This window comes from Argopecten irradians, chromosome 6 (assembly GCF_041381155.1).
Source record: "Argopecten irradians isolate NY chromosome 6, Ai_NY, whole genome shotgun sequence".
Lineage (NCBI taxonomy): Eukaryota > Metazoa > Mollusca > Bivalvia > Pectinida > Pectinidae > Argopecten > Argopecten irradians.
Window position 1 is genome coordinate 17,892,496 of NC_091139.1, and position 26,160 is coordinate 17,918,655.

Sequence of the window (26,160 nt, forward strand, 5' to 3'; positions counted from 1 at the left end):
TATAAGGTTTGGTGCATTATACTGTGAAAAACGTTCAAAGGCACGGACAAATAAATGTGATGTTTTATAAACGCTAGTTAGAGCTCAGAAATTAGGCACCGTAAAAATCTTGTTTTTATGCCTTAAGTATTCGCATGTCAAAGTTTGAAATTGTTGATATGTATTATGTTTAATGAAAGCGAAATCAGCGATAGCTTTCACACCGCTAATAATTCTTTTACAGTAAATACATCAGTTTTCTCCAATCCGTCCCAAACACGTCATTGCTTTATTTTTCACATTTGCCGAAAATAGCGAAAACTATGTTTTAATTGAGTATGTGTTACTCACAGATAGTTCCTAATGAACTGTAAAGATAGTTTATATCGATTACCAGAGAAGGTGCTAGCTTATATTTCAAAAATTAATTTTTTGAGACAATTAGGACCTTGAGGATCTAAGATATGAATGACACTCCTCTGTTAAGTAATTGTACACCATTATAAGGAGGGGTCTCATGAAAGTCCCGTTATAATTGGTTCCCCTTTGTTTAATGAGTTGGTCTCGGAGTCACATGCCTACAAATATGTTAAGCAGATACAACTTAGAAAGAATAATAGTTTATAAAAGTGTTGGGTGGTTTTGATTATAAAGAGACAAAAAGGTGGTGTAACAGTAAGTATATGATTTGATTATATCAATAGACTGTCCAGACCCCGTATCAAGTGATCCACATCTGATGATGGACACGGCGACATATCACAACTACGTAGTATTTACCTGTGATTCTGGTTATAAGCTGTCATCGATCTACTACTTCGCCCAATGCAAGAACGGCACATGGGACCAAGCCATTCCAGGTTGTCAAGGTAGGCTTTACTGCAGCTTCAATACCACACCGAAAATCAATTGTTCTGGGTTTGAAATCCATCATAACGATACGTTGTCACACAGGAACATAGCAATTTTTCTATCAAGAGATTCGTGCCCTTAATGTAAAAAAGCTAAACTAGGAAAACCACATCAATATATCTTAACATCGTGGCACTAATGTAATTTACAATGGTCTTCTGAAACAATATGTTCATTAAAATATGAGCCTGACAACAACAGTCATATTCGTTGATGTCAATTTCAACCAAAGCTATAAAATGGTTTTTTTTTTTTTTGGCGCAGTTGGTAAAATATGGGTGTTAATTGGCTCACTTTGCAGTCACATATCCAGTCCACAATCAGTTTAAACTCAATGAAAGTGAGAAATACTTAGTTTGAATCGCTACCATAGATAATGCCTGTGATGATTGACGTTTGCGATATTTCGATAAAATGTAAGAGTTTATTTGAGTTTTCTAATGATTTTTTTAGTTTTGTAATACTTAACTATTTCTCTACTGATTTCAGGTGTCAAGAATTCTATACATAAACTTAAGGTATCTGATGGTGGTAACTGTCTTCCAATAAAAACCAATGTCTTCGTGTTCATCCGAGTCATAGAAATAGGAAATAACATTTTGGAAATGTACTATAGGACACTATTTTCTTTTAAGTTTTATTTTTTTATTTAAATAATTTACGGCTAACGAGATTTCAAAGTATAAGATATCGATTGTTTCTCTCTCTTACAGCAATAGAATGTTTGGTGGACAGCGAGCTATTGTTGTATCCTTCCGATACCAAGTTTTTCTACGGAGATACTGTATCCTTCTCATGTCCCATAGGATATGAGATGAAGGGTCCGACTGTCCTTACCTGTGGGGCTGATTCTCTTTGGGGTCAGAACCTTCCGGAATGCATAGGTATGAAAATGTATTATCTAACACAAGTGTAGCATTAAAAGATAGAAAACTTTAATACTGCTTACTCGACAATTACATCAATTTGGAGTTGGAGATAATATGTGTTTTTCTCTTCCAGTCTGGTTGTTATGGTTCTCATACACAGACATGTTATTCAGTATACAGACCACCACACGCCTTGTATGGAAAAATTAAAATAAGAAACATGTTACCTGTACCATAGTGGGTCTGAACCATTTATAATCAATCCACTTATAATTAATATATATATAGTTATATCAACCATGGCAATTACTATTATTGTCATTTTAATTCTTATTTATCTATTTTTATTTATTTATTTATTTCATGAATTTGTCAGCAGTTATTTTTATACTTATTCCTTTGTTTGTTTGATTCACTCATTTAAGTTTTTTGTTTATAATCTGTGTAAAACTTGTAATAAGAAAAGTTGATATGGTTCTATATGGGAGAATGATAGTGAGAATCAGATGGAGTGAGAGCCAGGATTAATGTTTTGTTGATGTTAAATATGTAAGTTATGTACTTGAGAATGAAATGGTTGAGAGTTGTTTATGTGTTTAGGTGGGAATGAATGTGTGTGTGATGATTGAGAACCCTCGTGTGTGGGGGCATTTGTTTGTGAGGAGGCTGACTCAAGGGCCTCTACCCTAGCAGTTTCTATAGAATATTCTGGACAATAATTTTTTACCTACCTAAAAAATAAAAAATAAAATAAGAAACAATATGTCTATCTACATACCCCAATCTTCCTAACCTTTGCAAGTGGAAGATACTTCGTATTCCGAAATGATTATCTAAGATGCAAACACTCTTTATACTGAAATACTTTTAAAGATGGTCATGTCAAATACGCATTATAGTAGTTTGATAAGAACGTAAGGCACGCATTGGTTTTTGTCTCTTTTTTATCATTATCGTTGCCCCCTTTGTGGAAGGCGTTCCCTCGACGGTCTTAAACACAGTTTGAGCTCCAAAGCATTTTCAATATTTCACCAAGTTTGAACTATTATGTGGTTGCTCTTGAATGTTTCATACGCCAACATCCCGTTAAATTACCTATCCCAATTTTGTTAATGCATAATATTGTTAATAGGATGTAAATAAAACTAAGCAATTGCGTATACAAATTTAATCAAATGATTCATTATGTTCAGAATAAATTAGCATAGGGATTCAAAATGTGTTCGAATGTTTTCAGCGAAGGAATGCAAGTTAAAGCTGAACGGCCGCGATTACAGTGGTCATATGAATGTGACGACGTCAGGTCGAGTGTGTCAGAGCTGGTCCTCACAGACCCCTCACGTCCACGGGTACTATAAACTAGCTGACCAGTCCAACTACTGCCGAAACCCCAACCACAACGTTGTAGGTCCTTGGTGTTTCACCTTAGATCCCAGCGTACAATGGGAGTTATGTGACATACCTCGCTGTGGTGAGTATTCGTTTAAAAATCATATCTCCAAGGCACAGCTTACCTTAATATAAAAGATTTAAATAAAATCCCGTTGAAACGAAACAATGATGTTTTTGAGTGTAAAATCTAAGGTTAGGACGGATGCATATACATTTTTAGTAACTTAATCATGTTCAAATACACCTAAGAAGCGATATATAGGCATATACAAACTTACTAGTTTAAACTGGTTCTTAAACCTTAACTTAAAGTTTCTCATATGAAAACATTGCATATTTTAAACCACAATTGTGTCCTTAACTTCTGTACTGCTTTCTTTTTAATTTTAAGTTAAGGAATTTCTTCAAATCAAGAAATGATCCTGAAACTGAGCCCAGATAGAAAAAAAGAGATGTATTGGTTTTCTTTCCTTTTTCTCTTTACCATTGCCATTTTACATGTAAAGTGTTTGTTTGTTTGATTATTTTAACATCCTATTAACATCCATGGTAACGTAATGACGGCTTCCTAGGTATGAGTGTTTTGGGAGACTTCGGTATGGTCGTGTTGCGGTTTCTTGTGTTATGGAACTGTTACCCTTTTTATGGTTTAGCATTTAAGGTAAAGCAAATGGAAGTCACGACGAGAAATCGATCACAGTACTTTTCCATGATGGAATTTTCGATTTTATGAATATACGTTTGGAGGTTGGTGCCTTTTTGTAAACGTTACGACAAGAGAATATCAGTATGACGAATTTTCCAAAAAATATGCATTCTTTTTAATTTCTTAACTAATCATGCAACACTCACAAATACATTGAGCATTGGTGTTTTTCTATGATAAAGTATCGTTTACTGTATTGCATCCTCAATCGTGACTTTACCATTACGTCATATAGTGTGTGAACTACCGACTGAGTATGACAGCCATTTGATGGTGGATATAAAGGAATACTATTTTGGAGACAGAGCCTACTTGTCGTGTGTTCATGGGTATGAACTGATTGGCGCACGGAGTCTGCAGTGTACATCAGATGGCAGTTGGTCAACGGTATTCCCTACCTGTCAAGGTTTGTACTCATCTGTCTAGAGACATGCAGTAAAGGCTAAGCATTGTTTCTAGCCTGATTGTTATGTTAACTATCTGTTCTTGTGACAATTTACCCGTAGCATACTAAAATCTGTCAAGGCTTAAGTCTAGTGGAATGTTATTTTTTCAAGCCTATAAAAGCGTGTTTTCAATCGAATGGTACTTTACAAAGTACATTTTGATCTTAAAATGCAAACATTAACTCGGATGGAATAATTGTTGTAGTAATAACCTATTCTAGTTTTATTTATCTTTTAATTAGCATCTTATTTTGTTTGTTTGTTTATTTTCATTCCAGCTATTGAATGTCAGATACAATCCAATATTGACAACAAAATAATGTACCATGTCCGTACCTATTATTACAACGATATCGTGGAACTGTCATGCGTCCATGGTTACGTCCTGATGGGAAGTTCGAGTTTGTCCTGCCTCAGTACCGGAAGTTGGAGCAGCACTTTTCCTACATGTTCGGGTAAGATTTTAACTTAATGACAATATGTCACCCCGGTGTTCAATGGGACTCATTCACATACCATGTGATACCTGATGACGTTATGCAGGACATTTGTTTTTGACTTTTGGTGATGAAACGTCACTTCAGCAAGAACATTACAAAGAGTTAGGTCCTATTACCTCTGGAGATACTAATCCCACACAAACATTAACGAGTATCACGTGGTACATGAATAAGTCCTTACAAAATTGCCTACCATACGCTGTGGTGTCACGCATCTCCTACCTGCTTTGTAAATCAAGTGATATTTCAAACGTCGAATATTGTTGCTAGTAGTTCACATCTGTTCTCATGAAAGTCGTGAAATGTCAAACAATGCCCAGAATATCAGATGTTACATGGAAACACCGAATGTTGGGGAAGCAGGAATATGACATTTTCTATCTTTAAACTTAGAAAATATCAACCATGGAGTTAAAGTCATCTTGTTTGTCATACAACTTAGGTGTAAACTGTCCATGCTTGGTTTCGCTGTAAACAATGAGGATATTCAGACCCCTGCAATCCAAAAACCAAACATTAATTTCATTTCAATCGAACATTAAGCTGAACTATTGGTCGCAGCATTTAACAAACATTGAGTTAAAAAGAAATGTTATTTCATCTACAAAGAACTTCAGACGTATGTCGTATGTTTTCGTAATTCAATTTTGCGTGAAACAACCATTTTCATTGGTTTAAACTTTTTTATCAGCATATTAAAGACAAAATGGCGTCGCCGTTGGAAATCTCACTTCTGATTGGCCGAGATAACGGCGTTATGATAATAATAAATCTATTTTATTCATCTTCAGTCCTGACAAAAAAAAAAAACTCAAAGAAGGATTTGAATGAACATGGCTGCCATTATAAATATATGGTGACATTTAAAATTTCATATTAAACAACAAGTCTATAAATTTCAACAAACACATTTTATTACCATTGCATAACAAATCCCTTATAACGCATCTGGAAATTCATAACACAAAATGGAAATTACACAAAATAAAACTAAATGCCTGTGTGGGGGTTGCCAAACTCCGCCACATTATAGAAACAAAAGCAAAATCTATGTCATACAAAAGACATTTAATTATATTAAAACTATTATCGGGAGGTTGTAGGTGGGTGAAATTACTGATGAAACGTATTATTTAGAAGGAATTCAAAATTTGTTTAATAAATCAATTTTACGATAGGCAAGTTGAAAAAACAGCACCCTGTCGCACAGTGTTCATTTTTGTTTTTATTCAAAACGATTTACCACCGCATAATGCGGATAAATATGTTCGACAAGGGGCTATTTTTGACCGTATTTATCTGTTGATGTTTCCTTGAAACCTTCCAAAATGGAACATTGATTTCCTTGTAGCTGTTCAGTGTGGAATCTCAGGTCATCATCCACATTTAAGGTACCAATTAAAGACATACCATTTCTCGGACGAAATACACTTCTCGTGTCCGTTGGGTTTCAGTATTATCGGTCAGGAGGTTCTCCTTTGTACTGCGGATGGGTCTTGGAGTATGCCGTATCCAACCTGTATGTGTGAGTATATCGCATACAGCGTGCTTTGGAAACTATGGTATATTCATGTTATGTCTTATTGTACAGTGGATCTCTTGCCCCATGCTGCTCAAGATACGAAGACAACAAGCAAAACAACCCAACCGTTCACATTACACTAACAAGGGGCGAACCAGCCGTCCCACCCCTGGTATTTTGATCGCAAAAACTAACACTTTTATAGGTTACGATTTAAGCCAATTCCTCGTATCAAGCTCCAAAAAACTGTATAGTTAAAATATTGTGAAACGAACTGATCTACAGCTTATCTTCATTTTGCTAGGTATCACGTTCACGTTTTGTCAATTTTTCATCAATAAACTCATACTTATATTTGATGCACATATTTCTCATTATGGTATCGTTTTCCTTTGACAGCTGTCTTATGTGCGCCCCCTGGTGAGGAACATCACCTTTTGTATGCTGACAAGATATATGGGTACGGCGACACCATATCTCTCGCTTGTCAGGATGGATACACGATGATCGGGTCTTCATCTTTGATTTGTTCAGCAGACGGCAACTGGGATGCAGAACTACCTACATGTCAGGGTTAGTACACCACTGCAGACAGCTGAATCATATTGACTTGAAAGGCCATTTTGTGAAGAGAAAACAAATTATTGTCCCGAAATGCGACGTTTTCTTCGTACATTATTCAGAACGTTTTAACGAGTATCAGATGTTTGGTAGTACACCTCAGTGAGGTACCACTATTAGTTTGTACAAGACTATGATATGGCAATGAGACGCACCAGGAATATTTCTTTGTCTTTCAGTGTAATTACATTCGCTATAGCAATGCTACATGTAATTCCAATGATTTATGGTTGGGTGAAATTTAATCCCAGTATGTATGCTCACATTGATTACACAAATAATACTTCTTTGCTCTTTAAATTAATTAAATCCATGTTGTTTATACATTGATATCCACAGGAGTTCCTTGTCCAATGCCAGATAATACAGTGGAACACTTACTCTTGACAGAAAAGTTATACAGGTATACGGATGAGCTACAGTTTTCGTGTGAAGAAGGGTTCCGAGTGGATGGACGAAGTACACTTGTATGTCAGGCGAACGGGGTATGGGATGGAAATCTTCCGGTCTGTCTCCGTGAGTATACACCATGCTTTTAGTTTGACGTATATACAAACAGTTCTAACTGAATAACTTCGATCCTTTCATCTGTTTATTGACCTTGAAATTAAGGTGATTGTTTACGTTACTGCGGCCATGTCGAAAATATTCAAAGATACGTACGAACGTTAAAGACTTCCAAACAAATCGACTTGATACAATTAAATATATGACTGTCAATGTATTTAAAATAGCATTTAAACATATGCGTCTACTATATCAACATCGTATAAAAAAACTTACGGAAATATAAAATTTCAATAAAACTGCATACTTGTATGTAATGAGACATGCATTTCAGTCATCAGGGCTGCTGGACTTATAAAATAAATTGTTTTTATCTTTCCCAGTCCTACTTGATTGTCCTGCCCTCAGTATCCCCGACGAAATGATACAACCAAATGTGTCTCGAGAGGCTAGTCATCATTCTGGTACAAATGTAGGATTTACGTGTCCGACGGGTCATGTGATTATTGGGTCAGCGTCTATCACTTGTGAAGAGGACGGAACATGGAGTGCCCCACCTCCACAGTGTGTCCAATCAAGTGGATCAGGTTGGTGTTGGTATCGGTAATGTAATATGACAGAGTAAATAAAAGATTGGATCATTTTTTGTTTGTTTGATTAATTAACATCCTATTAACAGCCATGGTCATGTAAGGACGGCCTCTCATGTGTGCGATGTGTTACGAGATTGGATCATGGTTTTCGAAAATCAGAAAATGTTTTCTATTATGTGTTTCGTTTGTCTGTTTTGGAGTGATTTATGTAAAACTATTTCTTTAAAAAAATCATCGTATAACCAAAATATCCATTTACCATTGTTCTCATGCACATGTTATAGCAATCATTTAAATTTTAAATTACATTTGTATTTAAGTATAGTTTTTTTTTTGCAAAAATAAACCATTCAGCATCATTTCAAGCTACCGTGTACCTATCCATAAGTTCATGACGGTTCTTTTCTGTATATCGAAATGATATATCATATCGCACTTGTTATGTTATGTTTAATATATATGATGTGTTGTTACTATTACGTTTTCGTTTTACTCAGAGCTTCAGAAAGCGGAAATGTCGTCTGGCCTTATAGGGGGTCTAATTGCAGCCATTGTATTAGTAGCAGCCCTTGTGATCATGGTCTTTTTCATTACCAAGAAAAGGTGAGGTACCAGGATTAATCATTCTTGGAATTCAATTCTACATTAATATAAGATGACTAGGCATGTTCGTGCAGCGGGATTTGACTGAGTCGATCATCGGTGACAAGAGCAGCTAGTGTTTGGAGGTCCCGGTTTCGAATCCTGATTTGACCGCTACATTTTCTCCTCTCCTGATACATTCATAAGATATAAACACCCAGTCAAAATCTATTCTTGAGGGACAAAACGGACTTGGGTAACCCATCTCCTATTTGTGATATATGGTGAGAGCTTAACCACTTTCGTTTCGTATGTCATTTATTCGTCTTTATTTGTCCGATTACAACCCCTCGGGATGTAATGCAACATAAACCTAACTAAATAAAAGTTTATCTTCTCAATAAGAGAATGGTCTGTCGGATGTTTAAACAGCAGAGTCACACGGACCACACGAGTGTCTCCAACTGGAGTCCGTATGGAATAATTTATTTGAGTTTATCTATGGGGATTGCTTCTATCTTTATACGCCATCGTTAAAATTTACTTTTTATCATAAACATTTGTTACATCTTTTTAACAGTAATAGTGAACTGCAATATATATGTGTTTTACATTATCAACTTGCTGATATTTCTTCAGGAAGAAAAGGAAGAAAAAGCCTAGTGTCAATCGTCGGATAAAAATGGAATCTTTTAAACCGAACTATGATGAAATGGACTCAGATATTTCAGGTAATGATATATCTTAATGCTTCCGGAATAATAAAATGTACATGTACAATGCATGCTATTAAACATTTGCAAAGTTAAGTGCTTCTGACGTAATGTTACAACAATTCTTTTATTGTAAAAGGTGAATTTCTCAATGACTTAATATGAATATTTTCATATTTTGAAATTAGTATACACTACTGTATCAGCAAATTAGAATTTTTAAAATGATGTTCTTTTTATAAAGTACACATAATCAATTAGTAATATATGTGGTAATTTCCCAAACAATGAAGTAAAGGAAGTGTCATGTTAATTAAATTATATAATACTTTAACCACCTTTCTTTAGATGACTTCGATTCCTTCAGCGATAGTTTCGAGTACATAGAAGGCCCAAAGGATGCGCATAACCCCTATTACGAGTTCACTCCCTTGTCTTGTACACCAGAAGGAACAATAGCTGTTGGTGATCTCCCGCAATTTGTCAACAAGGGTCTGAAAGCTGACGGTTATATCTCCTCAACATTCGCCGTAACTATTGAATCTTGATTCATCCATTTCCGTAGTATCACAGTGCGCAGTACATATTTGGTTTGGTTTGTTTATACTATTAAGTACTTTCATCAGTCGAGGCTATATCAGAACGGGCCCCGTGTGTATGGCGTACCTTCTTGTGTAATGGAACTCTGGAATATCCTAAAGTACATTTAACAAAACTATAAACAAGTGGAAATATTTACATAACGTTATAATTTTACGTATGTATAATATGAATTAGTGTTCGATTTTTTTATTTTTAGAAATTCAAGGAAGGTTTACAGGATCCAGCGACAGTAGCGAATCTACCCGAGAACAAAACCAAAAACAGATACAAACACGTATTTCCATGTAAGTACAGATTGATTTTAATCCCTTCACGTTGTTACATTGTTAGGATTAACTTGAATAGATTTTTATATCATGGAGATATAACCCAAACACCTCAGTGTACTCTCATCAAAAACCGCTTAACGGTTTATTTAGAGTACACTCAGATTGTGTGTTATATCTTATTATTCAATTTACTAAAGATAATCTCTTCAATATTCAATATTCATTCTGGGACTCTTTTGTCTATTAAATCATTACGCAATCATCTCAGCCAATCATAAACGACATTACAAACGACGAGGTTTTTTTTCCTTTATGAGTTGATAAAGTAAATTTTTAAGCTAATGAAAATGCAAAGTTGAATTATATCTTAATAACTTAAGAAAAGTGTCTCAACAGGAACGAAGAGCAAATCAGATATATGATTTTAGAAAAGTATTTAAGATTATTTTTTGCGGTTAATTGCTTCAACATCTAAACTCTTATGCCTGATGTCGGCTTTGTTCTCAACATATGGTTCTTAAGATACGGACTGAAATTTAATTGATATAGGAGCTTTGTGTAATATATATCTTTTATGATATTTTTTCCTTTTCATGTGTTATTTTCCTTATTTAGATGATACGACTCGAGTTTGCCTGGTGAAAGAGGCTGGCGATACGTCGGACTACATTAATGCGAGTTATATCAATGTACGCATGTTAATCGGCATATCTTTTCATGTTTGTATCTACTACTGTTAACAAAGTTAAACTTACAATCGTGCCCACTCAACAACATGTTTACCATACGTTATATATGCTCAGTTATGCATTACTTCTTATTGGGTAATATTACGATTGTCACGACTGGATTAATGCATTTTCAGTAATACTAAGTTTTTGTGGTTAATAGTTGCTAAATTTCCTATAAATCATGACGATTATGTGCTTTGTGAGTATACTAGGACTATCAGCCAAAACACCCACGTACTCACCACACGCAACACATTGGTACCGTCCTTAATGTGTGGTTGATTGGATGATATGCAATAGACGACCAACACGGAAAAGCATTTTCAAATTATATCAGAGTTAAGGGTACTGATAAACAATAAATACAATACGACTATATGTAAGGTTTGGATTATTAGTTTTAAAAAACTATCATGTACAGGGTTGATTAAGGGTTAAAATATAGCTTTTCCATTTTCAAGGGTTTTGAAAAGATCCATCAGTACGTTGCTGCCCAAGGTGAGTTTTTTTAATATTATATGATGTAGTATATTGTCTAACTTTAACTTTCACTGTTACGCAGGTAAGTCGTAAGGTACTTTTCTCTTCTAAATGTAACGCTGCACGCTTGATTATCTGCGTCGTTCCGGAAACTAGACGAAAATGGACCCTAGGCGCTGAAACTGTCTCTTGCGGCCTTTAACCTTGGAATGAGGCAAAGGAAGCAAAATGAAATGTAACAGATTGTGATTTATCCTCTCCAGCGGCAGAGCATTCAAACTCTCACCTCAAAGAGGGAAGGGGTCCGATATCAACAGAGAGTTTCATAAATATGAAGGACGTCTTTCATGAATGCCAGTACAGACGATCTCAAATTTAGTCACTCCTGACGATCACTTAAAATTATCACTTGACAGCATGAGTCTATAGATATGTTAAGTCAGTTCCACGACAAAATATGCCATTCGAAACTAGCTAACATTTAATTATTATTTGTTATCCATCTTTTTGTTTTGTTATTAATTTAGAATTTCGGAACCAGTCAGAAACAAAATAGTTTTCATAATTATCGGTAATCATTTTATATGTATTTTTAACAATAAAAAATGAAAAAAAAGATAACTGGCTACCATATTTTGTATGAATTAAGAAATTTTGTACAATTAAGAAAAATATGTAATCAAACTTCTTGATATAAAATTGGTGAACATAGAATTATCAATGGCTAGGACAGAGAAAGATGATATCGGATAAAACTGAATTATCTCCCTTTCAACACTAAACACAATAACAAGATGTTTTGCATATGAGCAATGTTTTGTAGCTACTTTTAAACATTAAGTTGTCACCTTGACAATGGTAATTGTCCTGTCTTACTATGATTTTTAAACTATTAAGATAACAAAAAGTCTGTGAAAATGATTTTTGCAATATCCTCTTTATTTTAAATTTCAGGACCAATGCGAACTACAGTAATTGAATTTTGGAAGATGATGTGGCAACTTGGTAGTACGAAAATTGTGATGGTGACAAATCTGATTGAGAGCGGAAAGGTAAAGGTGATATTGCGAAAAATAAATTTTGTATCCGGTACACAAGCTGTTGACTACACGCAGTTCATAAAAATGCAGATACAAGATATAATTGTCTTTTGGATCGAAGACATCAATATAGTAATCGTCTAGAATAGAATCGGTTCGACTAGTAATTTAGAAATTATATACTTTGATTTACATTTTTCATATCTTCATGAGGAAGTTCATCTAAGTGGTAGTTTCATGAACTTACCGTATTGCCGGTTATTTTCGCGATTTCGCGGTACATTTTATGGTCGTGAAATATTGATTTGCGAAATATTCAATTACGAATAAGGATACATCATCTATGACCATAAAGCCAAATTGAGGAATTTTAAAACCGCTTCAATTTTGACCCGCAAAAATGATATAAGTGTTACGTTTTGTTTATATTAAGCCAAAAACTACTAACATAACTAATATCGTATAAAATTGAATTCAAGTGTTTCAATGCACCGTTATGTTTCAGACAAAATGTCAGCAGTATTGGCCAAGCAAAGGAACTGAAAATTTCGGTATTATCACAGTTACCATGAAAAGAGAAGAAAACTTTGGAACGTTTGTTATAAGATACTTCAAAGTATCAAAGGTATACTAATATACATTTTACAATATTGATATCGCATCCGCAAAAATGCACATAAAAAGGCTAATTCAAGTCAGTTTCCAATTTTGATTTAAAAAAAATTATTCAAAACAGCAAAGCCTATATCAGCCAAGCCAGTACTTTTTTAATAATTTTGATTGACGATCTGTCTATAAGAAACGATAAATGCAAAATAAGCAATCACTAGGCAGGCATATACAGTGTGTCCCAAAAATACATGTCCCGACTTTGACAGGTGTTTACTTTTGCAATACTATTTTTTTGAAAATTCAAAATAATTTGGAAAGCAGGAGTATCCAAATTTAACTTAATTGAGTACAAATGTACAAATTACAACATCGTAATGTGTGATGACGTCTTAATAGAAATTATGACATCATCGATGATGTCACATTTTGGTGACTTTCCAGCACCAAGAAGATTCCGGCTGAAATTATTGAACTCTACAATGCGGTCGGAATATCCCCTACTTTAGTAAATGAAATGTTATGAAAATGTCACCCAGGTATGCAGTCCATCATCAGGAAGCAGATTTACAGGATTGTGAGGTGGTGAGGAATTTATTCATTATACCATCGATAAAGAAAGGCGGACACCTCGCGCCCTTTCTTTAACTGAAAGTTATTGATCTTCTGAACATATCGGATATTTAGCGAAATATGACTTTCTCTCGCTTTTCAATGTAAGTATTAACAAAAAGATATTTGTACGGGCTGTTATATATCGTTGTACAGCGCAGACCACTACCTTTCTAATGATATACAGATCAAATTCCTCCGTCTTTCAAAATATTTTTATAAAGCGTCAAACTCGGGACATATTTTTTAGGGCACCTTGTACATTTGCCATTAAATTTACGGCTCTGTCACCACCAATATATAAAATTGTCTGTTAAGCATGCATGGAACGTCGTGGAATTTTCGAATTGAGTTGAAATGTAAGTTTTGATAATGTGTCTTACTTTTTAAAATGTTTTGTAAGGACACCGTGACCAGATCCGTCACTCAGTTTCACTATACAGATTGGCCAGACCAGAAGGCACCACCTAGCGCTACTTCCCTTGTCCAGTTTTATCGGAAGGTGGAGTCACTCATACAGCCTCCGGATGTTCCTCTAGTGGTGCATTGTAGGTTAGTAGGCCAGAGGACAACGTCATGGGTTTAGCAATAAAAGTGATATTTGAAAAAGATCCCAAATTAATGACTGGGGTGGTGGTTTTAAATTAAAAACAAAATTCTTTTATTGAATGATTGTCATTTTATTTCATTACTCTTTGAAAAAAAATCATGTCCAGTAATGAATCTTTTAAGAATTGATATGTCACTGAACTTAATTCAACTAAATGCCTATTCACTTAAATTGTGTATTTCATTTGGGACAATAATATAGCAAATTATAAGAAATTCTGGTGTGATATGTATCATTAACACGGCATCGTTTTGGTTATTTTTGCCAAAAGTGCCGGTATAGGGAGAACAGGTACGTACATAGCCCTAGCGTGCCTGGTCCAGGAAGTAACAGCTACTGGCTACGTCAGCGTTACGCGCTGCGTGGAAACGCTGCGCAGACAACGACTTAATATGGTCCAGACAACGGTGTGTACGATATATCCACGACATTATTGCATATATCTTACACTTTTTATAACGTATATAATGTCATTTATTCTGTACAATACGGCATTGTCTTTATTGTTTGCGTAATTTTCATATTATCATATGATTATCATACTGATTTGCGATTATCTTCTTACATCATGTACATATGTCTCAGTATCATGTACCTAATATCCTGTTGAAAACAAATATTAGTGAGATAATATCTCCATACGGTTTTAATGCAACTGCGTAAATGATCAAGTCTTACCTCTTGCGTAATCAAATGAAATCAGCCTTATAAACTGCAGGTTTTCAGGAAAACAATAGATAACATACGTAAATATTTCGAAATGAATAATTAATATTGTAAAATAGTTATTACATAGAATGAAATTTCACTATGCCATGATTATAAAATGTGATTTTTCATCAAAAGACAAACTGTACGTGCCCATTCCATTACGCTTTGATAAAAACGGCTATTGCATGTACATAGAATACCAAGAGTTTGAATTTTATTCTGGAGATAAAATGTACATATAAAAGTTAAAAACAGGATATTGCGAAAATTTGGTATGCAATGCTTCCAAATGTATGCAAGTTTGCCATGATCGTGTCCTCATATTGAAATTAAATTTATCTCCCTTTAAACGTTATACAGAAACAATTCGTGTTTATTCACGAAGCCCTGCTAGAACACCTACACGGATATACTGCTATCCCAGTCAGTGAATTCAAGCCAAACTTGAGGGAACCCCAAGAGGAATATAGGGTGAGTCGACATTTCATTAAATGACTTCAGTAATTTATAAATGAATAATTTATCAATGAACTGAAGAAAGGCAAATTTATGCATATGTATATATAAGATTTTGTTTGAAAAAACTACAACATACATGCCATAAAATGTTTGATAAATACCATTATAGGGAAAACAATGTTAACATAACATTTTAGATTTTACAGAGTGTTGCGCCAAAGTTACCGGAAAGTGCTTTCTTGGATGGAAAGAAGGAGGAGAATAAATCTAAAAATAGATACAGTAACCTCCTTCCAGGTACAACACTCCTAATCTGGTACTGAATATAAAATCCTTCATGGCGTTATTCCTTATGTCTACAGCCACATTCTAGCAGGAGACATTTAAAAATTAAATAGTATCCATTTATGAACAGGCTAGCGATTATGCCCTAGATCATTGGCTGATTGGAGTGCCGTATTATTATTAATCACTTTGAAAGAAAAGTGCATTTTATATACAAAAGTATGTGTGCTGCATCAGGGCTTTATTGTTCTAGAATTTTTTCACTTAGATAGAGTACATATCATTTTATAACATTCAGTAGACCTGGCAAATAAAGGACAAGCGCCCTTTTACTTCATATAATTCATAATCTCGAAATACCAAATACTTCTTTTGTCTCATGTTGGATCAAATTGAAAGCTTTAATCAATTTGAATCACTTCTTCTACCAATGGCTTAAGCAGTTCTAAGATTACTTAAATGATTGTGAATCATTATTTTGGAGTATATTGTCCTGTCCTTTTTGACGATGTCCGTTTTTTTCTAGTTGATAAACATCGCCCAATTCTGTCGACACCGGTAGAGGGGACTAATGACTATATCAATGCAGTCTTCTTATCAGTAAGTACATCTGTACACTCATCAAATCTAAGCGTGATGCTAAAGGATTGTGTCACAGATATTGTATATTCGATTGATTGATTGGATTCAAATTGAGAAATCCATGCAAACATGGATGATGAAAGTCAAGTTTGGAGTGATTAATGCTAATTATGTAATTTAGCGGATTATTTTGGAAACTTTAAAATCACGATGATGTTAACCTTTGATATTTCCGTTTTACATAAAATGATAACGATTATGTAGATATGAAATATCGCGTACATTTTATTTCATTACTTCCAGAATATTGAGAAATTGAAAACAAAAATTCTCATATCCCTACAAAAGGGAGGAGCCACGTTTTTAGAACTCAATCACTCACTCTAATATGCACTGTCACCATAATGCTAATATGCAGACAGATGACTCTTTGGTCATGAATTATAACGTTCGATTCTTATTCGATATCAGATCGAAGGCAAGTCTATGTGTTTCATTAGTTTTTGGTTTGTTTCCTAGGATGGGAGTAAACACATGCAGTACCTGAGCACACAGATGCCCCTCCCTAATACCGTGATCGACTTCTGGAGACTTGTTCACGAGCAGCACGTCGCTTCTATTGTTATGCTCAACACTGACAACGATCAGCAGGTAATAATTAAGCTACGTTGTCATAAAATTCGAGCAGTACATAGTCACTAAAGATGTGGTCTTCTACGTAACAATGATGGCAATGATCTGCATGTAACGGCTCTTATCTACAGAGCAGGGGTCATTGTTGTAATCAAAGAAAACAAAAACGTTTTTATCATTAGTCAATGTCGGTTAATTATATTGATATGGCTTCCTGCTTTAAGTATAGGGTGTGGTTGTCACTTCTGTGATTCAATAATACGTTTTACCCTAAAGTGTCATCCATGTTTATTGAATCCTATTCATACGCTTTCATTGGGGACAAAACCTCACGTTAATTAAAGATGCTCCACCGCCGACAGAGCATAAATGATATCCATCACTTGAACAATAATTGGTGTTTAATTGTGTGTGTATATATATATATATATATGTCTAATTAACACAAACCAAAATAATAGGAAATAATTTATTTTGCCTTTGGTGCGTGCGCAATCCGTACTTCATTCCAAAAAGGATATATTGCCTCGGATTATTTTCGGGATGCAATTAATTATTTTTCGTAATTTTAACTTGAAGTAAAATTAGAAGCTCAAACATTGCAATGGTGGTAATGGCGTTAAGTAAGTAATTTTCATAACTGAAGAAAAGTACTAAATCCTGTTTTTGATAGTAAAAAGTTACCTTTTGTAAGCGGTGGAGCATCTTTAACGGTAACAATACATGAACTAATTAACACCATTACAGAAATGGGAGTTTAATTCCAATTGTTTTCAACTTAAATGATGTTAATGTCGATGTTAATTCTAGCGAATTAGTATCTTTGAGTTTCTTTATGAGAGCATGAATTAAAGACTAACATTTTAAATGGGTTTCATGATTGCTTTCTAGTTTGCATAACGACCTTTATATTTGTAGGATGCTACATTGGGAGTATACTGGCCAACAGAAGAGCAACCGTTGACGATCGGACCATTTGTAGTTACCGAACAATCCAGATCAACCAATGATCTGACAGATGTTTATACTTTGTCTCTTCAGTACAAACAAGAGGTTAGTTAACCAATTTTCTAGCATTAATGATTTCCTAACTCCTCTTTCAAAAACAAATCCTGATGAGTATCAGTATCAAAAGCGGTCAGATTGCTACGAGTCAATGTCTGCAGATTGGTTTTTAACAAAATAATGTTCTAAAAGCTAACGATCATGTTAAGCTGATTCAAACATAATTGTAGTCTGTGAAAAGCATATAAAAGTTAATTTTACTCCTTTAAAGTCTGCAAAAACGACCCATGATATTTAATGTCATTACTTATGTAACACACGTTCTAGTGTAGTCTAAGAATATCCCGAAGATCACACAATGGACTGAAAGGAAAATAGAAATTGTATGCCTGCTGTGTCTGGTTTAGTTTTTCAACTTTTATTTTTTTAAATGGTCATCTCCTTTGAGGCTGGTTATGTTTCTCTTATGCTGATACAAAACTTATCGCGAATGGAAATGACTGATGGACAATAAAAAGGTTTAGAATATCGCAGTACTAGAGTACCTTACAATAAAATGCATGGTATAGGTTTAACCATCTATCAAGGTTAAGAGCATACATTTAGTCCACCGAGTCCAATGGACCAAAGTAAGCTTATGCCATTCTGTGGTCATCCGTCAACAGTTCAAAAAAACAGCCTCTCCTTAAAAACCACTGGTCATTATGTTATCAAAGTTTGCTAATAACTTTCAAAATTAAACAAATTGTTGGGATGAAATTTTCATTTTCTTTGAACGATATGAATGAATATTATGCATATAAACTTGATACGCTTTAAATTTTCTTTCAATAGAGTCATGGACATGCTAATTAAACCCATACCTGCAATACATGGCACTGGCACTGAGTCAGATAACCGAATTTCTTGACATTCGTTTTTAAAGAAGCAAAAAAAAAGCGAAACTTATTAAAAACTTATAACACTTTTTTTTTAATTTACAGCCTAATTCGATAATTATTATATTATTATAGAAAAATTAAATTTAAATTATTTGTTTAGATAAACATTTTTCTGGTGTTCAAACCAAGGATTGAACGTTTAAACGAAACCATCAGGCCAGACTGTGGCAGGGATTATTTTTTTTCAATCAAATAAAACCGCTTTGAATTTTAAGCAAGTAACTCCTCGAACCTGGTCTACATTGAGAAATCATTCAGCCATTATGCAGATTATTCCGCAGTGCAAGTTTTAGATGAACTAATGTCTATTCAGTTGATTTAACTCATTATTCTTTCTGGATTCAACAATAACTGATCATGGAGTCGTAACTTGGACCTATTATTTTTCACAAAGGTACGCTAGTGTGCAGTATGCCAGCATGATTAAAATAGTCACTTGATGAATTATGAAATAGCTAAAATGAAGTCTACAACAATATCGACAATGAATATTTTTAAGCAATGGTTATGTGCGTTATTGTTGTTACATGAGCCAGAAAGGTGCTTCACCACACATGCAAACCTTTTAAATTAGACATTTGCAGATCTACATACAAACGTAACAATCAATAGACTAGTTAATATTTCAAACCAGAGCTTTATGTGACGGAATAATTGAGTTTTATTACCACGTTATCTCGCTGTAGAAAATGGCGGTGCTGTGTTTGTAGGCCCATTGCTCGACTATATAGCAGATATTAACATTCCCTGCTGGTGATTTTAATGGCATCATATAGAGTTGTAATTTATTCCGTGATGACAGCAGAATGCTAAAGAGTTCCCTAAAGACCATTCAAACATCTCAGACAATCCATTATTATCACATTGTATTAACGTTCGAAAATTATGTATTTATTTCCCCGATAGCAATACTTGTAGAAACAGGTGTTACAGAATTTGTTGCATGTAATAGAAAGGTGAATAAAAATATAAAAGGATTTTAGTAGTCCTAACATTAACGCTGTCTTTGTCGATCGGAGCCATGGACATTTAAGGGCAGTCTTTTTATGTACAATGTGGTGTGTGCATATCTAGGGGCCGCGGTGGCCGAGTGGTTAAGATGTCCCGACTTATTACCACAAGCCCTCTACCTCTGGGATGCGGGTTCGAATCCCATGTTGGGCAGTTGCCAGGTACTGACCGCTGACCGGTTGTTTTTCTCCGGGTACTCCGGCTTTCCTCCACCAACAAACCTGGCACGTCCTTACATGACCCTGGCTGGTAATAGGACGTAAAACTAAACAAACAAACAAAAAAGTGTGTTTTGGGAGGCTGGGGTAAATTCGTAATCATGGAACAATTATTTCTTTTTATTGTGTTTATGATACAAATGTAGGTGTTATTAATGGTGGAGGACCGGCCTATATATCGAACTAATAGTTTTGCCGCTAGGATATGAGCAAAACGTTAGAGTGAAAACACTTCAAGTATGGAAAAAATGAGACACAGAACATATTACCAAGAATCATAATTCTCCATGAGTTCATATAGACGATCTCATATACCATACTGAAATATTTTACAGAATTTAACGAGTACTTTCAATTTTTGTTGGTTGTTGTATTATAACGCTTTCAAAAAACAGGTAAAACGGCGGCAATTATGCTAGTTATTCAGAGTGAATGATATCAATCGTATATATACGACACGAAATAAATCGTCATGTACTTTATGTCTTATATATGTCCAAATGTCAGTTGTTGTGCAGGATTTAAGATTCTTATATGCAAAATATGCCATACTGTAAAGTAAGGTGTCTTTGCGAACAGTTAAATTTCGCCGGCGCATTGAAATTAGCTGCAAAAAAGTGTCAAACGTAGACATACGAGAACAAAAAAAAAACGTTGGTAGACGATATTAGTGTTCTTAAATTCCCCCGATTTGGTTATACAAAGAACGATTTGGAGACAATCCAGGTACATGTTTATGAAATAGATTTAACTGTCTAGTTGATCTTTAGTATTTGATCGTACACCTACTTTATTTTATAAAAATACGAAGTTGTTTATACTTAAATGTGAAACAATGTCCTTGACATTCATTATGCGGCCGGGGACTGACCTTTCCGTGCCGATCCATCTTCCTTTCTCTGTCCATTGTCATTGTCTTTTACATCTTACCACCACATACGGAAATTATACACACCGTATCCCGAACACAATGACCGCGGCTTCACTGGATTTACACTGTAATGAAGTGACTGATACAACCTTGATTGCTTGATTGGATCTCATAGAAGATACTACGTGTACCGGAAACACATATCGAGCAGGCCATTTCTCATCCTTTGTTAATTCAAAGGTTCTAGGTTCACATCTTGTTCCCGAGGTTAGGAATCAAATATATCTTTTTTTTATCATTTAAATCTTATGTTGTTTTTGTTTTCATCGGAATAACGTCTTTCAAATCGAAAAGTCTAACACTTGTTGACAGAATTGCATGAACTAAAAATATAAATATATTTTTTTCTTTCTGAATAACGATCTTCTGTAAACTTTACACTAACATCCAGCAAGGCAAATAATCTCACTCTACTAATTTCGACTCGCTTTAATTACGACGCGTTGAGTCATGATTTTTCGGGTTATTTTTTGTCTGTTTGTTTTGTTTTTGTTTGTGATTTAGGGTGATCTATTAGAGGGGCGATATAACGGCGAACGACAAAAATAAGCCACATTACAAAAGGTCCATTTAATTGTTAAACTTTTTTTCTTTTATCAAACATACAGGTGCCTACAATTGTGCGGCAGTTTCGATCATCGGTGTGGCCAGACTCGGAAGCATGCCCTAAGTCTGCAAAGGAGTTCCTTAAATTACTCGGTCTTGTTCGCGAATGGCAGTCCTCCCATCAAGGACCTCTACTGGTACACTGCACGTGGGTTTACTTTCTTCTTGAGGACAAATGTGATACTTTGTAGTATCAAATACTTTTTGGATGTTTTAATATAATTTTTCTGGTAAAATATGACACATCATTTCATTTATCTTTTAGAAATAGATTTAATCACACCTCTTCATGATCAAAATCACAACAAATAGGTTTGGTTTCAAAGTGCACTGTTGAATTATATCGGAACCTCTACATATCCTGTTGCCAACTTTTGATTTCTTTTGAAATATCGGCATATCATTTAACCACTTTTCAGAAATATTACAACTCTTTATTACGTCATGAAGTACCTTGTGTATCGCAAAATAAAACAAAATCTACATTGCAATGTCTTGGCATTGCTGTAGATTGGTGATCGATAATATGGCAAAGGTTGTAACCACAGAGGAGGCGTTAAGCTATATCTAAGCACTATGATTGCTTTCCAATAACTCCGCGGAGATTGTGTATTGTATATCAAGGTAACTGTCTGGTGAGGCTGTCTTCATCATACAACGGCCATGACAACTCTCATGGGAAAGTGAAATTTCTACAAATCAAAACTACAGTGAATAGTATTTGCAAGCGAATTATTTCTATTTTTTGTTTTTAAATATATTTCATGTACGATATTCTCTTTCAATATACTTATGATGATAACAAACTTCAAAGATTAGTTGTCGTATAGATGATAACAAAAACATTCTCGAAAAACAAAATGTTCGGGAAGTTTAAATTGGAAAAAGTATGTTTGAAAAGAAGAAAAAATCTAATAAAAAACAGCAATTACGCTAAAGGATTTAATATGATTTACCTTGTTTCATATTGTTTCATAGATTAAACTGTCGACGTTTTAAAGTTGCAAATATTCACAAAAATCGGTTGAGCGTGGCACATATTTGCTTCATAACTATATAATTTATGTATATTGTTTCACATATAATCGCCACTTTGTGTTTTAAAGGAACGGACTGGACAAGAGTGGACTCTACTGTGTTCTGGATTCAATCCTTCAGTCAGCTGAAGTCACGAAACTCGTGGACATACATACAACCATTAAACAGATGAGGCGAGCGCAGCCACAGATAATCATTAACGAGGTATTGTACAATAAGTGCAAATCGTTAAGTTAAAAACCCTGTAAAATAGTTGGGACATGGTTACGTCTCCGTACTATACTTATCATAGGCAACTGGTGTCGCTACATCTACCACATTCATCTAATAAGGATCAAGTGTAGTCTGGAATACTACGTTGATATTACTTCTTTAAACATTACTACGACAGTATGGTACACGACGCTGAAAGATTTAGTCATTAATCAATTTGATAATTGCTGAATAAACCGTACCTTAAATCATAGATTCCATACTGTTAATATTACTAACAAAGGTCTTAAATAAAGAAATAGGGCATACAAGATCTGCTTTTGCATTTCAACTTTTCTATTTGATAGCATACCACAAGCAACAATGGCTATTAAAGACACGTTTACATTTATATAATATATCATATTTTTCAATTTGGTAATTGCGATAAAGACGAGACTCCATGGTCTCTTTGCACCCCATTATAACATAATTTGACGATGTTTTTCCCCTACGGTAGTCATTTGTTTAGTGATCAGGGTGACACAGATTGGAGATAAAATGATGTCTCCCACTGTTTTCACAATCAGTAAATTGGATTTGTCTTCAATACACAGAAGTTACTACACCCCGCCCACGTTCATCATTGTAGTTTCACTACAATGTCCAAACAAACATGAGATTAATACTGAAGATTAACAGTATATAGCATTGTTTGTGTTATATTTGACAATGGACAAGGCAGTGCTGTCGAGAAACGACCTGTGAATTTCGCTTTATAGTGAACATCGCTTCTATTTCAAATATATCACTAGTAATTATAGAACCAATCATTAAATGGTTTCAGTCTTTGTTTTCTCGTTGAGGGTACACCGATATTTTCCCTGTATATTGCTTTATAGTGAATATTTTAATGTGCCATTAACTAAATTAATGTACTTATATTTGATAAATTATAAATATACACGTATTTAAAATAAGTTTAAAATAAAACATGAATAGTATGATGAAAGTGATAAAGAGCTTAAATACAATAATTTTAATTACTTTCCGAAGATTTTTCCTGCAGAACAAAATATAGTCACATACGTCAAATAAACTGTTTGATGGTTTCCATTTTGGATTTTTTAAAAACTTTTTCTAACCATATTCCTTTGCAGACACAGTACCGATTTTGTTACCAAGCAATATCCGAGTACTTGGAACAACACAGCACATACATGAACCTGTGAGCGCTTACAATGCCTGAACTACGTAGAAGCAAGAGTTACATGTTGACGACAATAAGTACATGTGACCATATCACAACCTGTATATGGAACAAAAGGTGATGTGAAAGTCAACAGAATGAGGCCGGGAAGTGTGACCTTCCTATTTTCGAAGCGTCAACTCATCTAAAACAAACAGATTGTATACGTATGACTTAAACTAATTAATTGGAACGTTCATACAAGTTGATAGGTGTGTGAAGTGGTGTTTCGGTATTGTTAAAATTAATCAGGAAGTTATAAAAGGTGGTTTAATAATTTAACATAGACACAGGTGTTCTATTAAATTCATCAGATGAGCAGATGTAAATATTAATCAGAAATAGTATAAAATGCGGACTTCAATTGACTGTTCACAACATAATTAACACAGGTTTTTTTTTCCAAAGTACAAGTAACATTAAAATGGCAATTTGCCTTCATTGCATTACTACGGCAAAGAGTTATTTCAGATACATTTCCTTTCAATATTGTCTTAACATAACATGAACATAATTCCAAACATAAACAATTGGTTCTCTTTATCAGGAATTCGAGATATGAGTTCAAGAGATAAATGAATTCGAAAACTGGCTTCACATGAAGAGTGAAAACACCATTTTCATGTCGACATATTGTATTGACAACGTCGACGGTACATATGGATTTTATAAACCAGCAAAGCCTATGAAAATTTGATAATGACGCTGTTCACAAAGCGTAAAACTAATATTTAGTGAATAATATACTTTTTGTTTGATAATGTCCTACTAAAGTACCAGGAGTCCCAGAAGAACAAGCGATTTCTTTTTCATTTCGTGAAAAATGCAAAATGTACGTCAAATGGAGGATAATTTACAACCTCCAATGACAGTCAATATTTTGACAAGTAACAAATTACAATGTATCCATTATTATCAGAAAACCTCACTAATCTGATTTATTATGATTTCGTAAAAAAAATGAATTCAGCAGCCCGTAGCGTTCGCAATTCGGATTATTTGGCTTCCCGTCACATTAATTACCTTTTAATAAATGAGCCTCAACATAACTTTTACATGCTTATGGACTTCATTGGAACATGGATCAGCTTTCCGGAGACGACTTAAAAGGCATCAACAGCAGTGGTGAAAACAATGAAAAGACTTGCGTTTCTATATATTTACACCCAAGAAACATTTACGAACAAGACCATTGATAATTCATCCTAGAGAGTATATAAAACGAAATGTCCATTGGACAGAAGTTATGATGTGTTTTATTAATATAATATTCATTGTTTAAGTTATGTACAGATATGCATTAACAACATCGTTACAAAGGTTATTACATTGTAATGCATATTTCTACGTACAGGTAAATGGGGGATTATCATAAGAATCTGCAACACACATCACAAATATGAAAATACAGATTTGTACAGAGCTGACCTTAATGTGATGGTTGATGGTATTTTAACTATTTTGCAATCTTTTTGTTATATCAGATCTACAATGCGATGTACGTATCCATTTGGTAATGGTCTATTTATGGCGTAAAACCAAAAGACGAGCCCCAGTACTGTAAATGCTATATGTTTATAAATATTTTTTCATTGCCTTTAAGATAATTTCATATCACATATGATCGTTAATAAGTTGTTTTTATACGAGACATTTTTGAAAATAATAGATTTGTGGTCATGATTCCTATTGATTTCCGTTTGTGATCTCCTTTTAGGCTATGCTTAGAATATTACCTTAGGTGGTAATGTGATATTTATAAAGAGTGCAAAACATCCTGTCGTTTCTATTGACGTTATCAAACGATATACACTAACATTTCTTTACGAGTATTACTTATATAACTGACTCCTTTTCAAAATTATGTAACTCTTTGCTTGTCACTTTCGCCTAAAACATGTATTTTGTTATATGACGTCTGTTCGATCATATTACTTTGCTAGAGTAGAGACATTACTTAAAATAAGAGAATTTTCGAAGAGTTTCTAAAGCTTAGGAACATT

General features: G+C 34.4%; 1 protein-coding gene across 1 annotated transcript; it reads left to right on the forward strand.

Annotated features, from left to right (window-relative positions):
* The first annotated feature begins 443 nt into the window (after positions 1-443).
* LOC138326383 (receptor-type tyrosine-protein phosphatase epsilon-like) lies at positions 444-25,801 on the forward strand. Its single transcript, XM_069272492.1, has 28 exons — positions 444-465; positions 684-848; positions 1,605-1,775; positions 2,998-3,231; positions 4,094-4,264; positions 4,583-4,759; positions 6,156-6,329; positions 6,726-6,899; positions 7,287-7,463; positions 7,838-8,041; positions 8,545-8,650; positions 9,269-9,360; positions 9,691-9,872; positions 10,142-10,229; positions 10,830-10,903; positions 11,407-11,443; positions 12,380-12,477; positions 12,971-13,090; positions 14,090-14,238; positions 14,568-14,703; positions 15,368-15,478; positions 15,664-15,763; positions 16,278-16,351; positions 16,853-16,984; positions 17,885-18,019; positions 21,681-21,826; positions 22,785-22,920; positions 24,069-25,801. The coding sequence occupies exons 1-28, from the start codon at positions 444-446 to the stop codon at positions 24,138-24,140; spliced, it is 3,657 nt and encodes a 1,218-aa protein (XP_069128593.1). The 3' UTR covers positions 24,141-25,801.
* The last annotated feature ends 359 nt before the right edge of the window (positions 25,802-26,160 follow it).

Coding starts and splice junctions, on each gene's coding strand:
- LOC138326383 (XM_069272492.1), top strand. CDS start 444: ATGAATGACACTCCTCTGTTAA. Junction 4,760..6,155: donor CACTTTTCCTACATGTTCGG/GTAAGATTTTAA, acceptor ATTTCCTTGTAG/CTGTTCAGTGTGGAATCTCA. Junction 12,478..12,970: donor ATCTGATTGAGAGCGGAAAG/GTAAAGGTGATA, acceptor GTTATGTTTCAG/ACAAAATGTCAGCAGTATTG.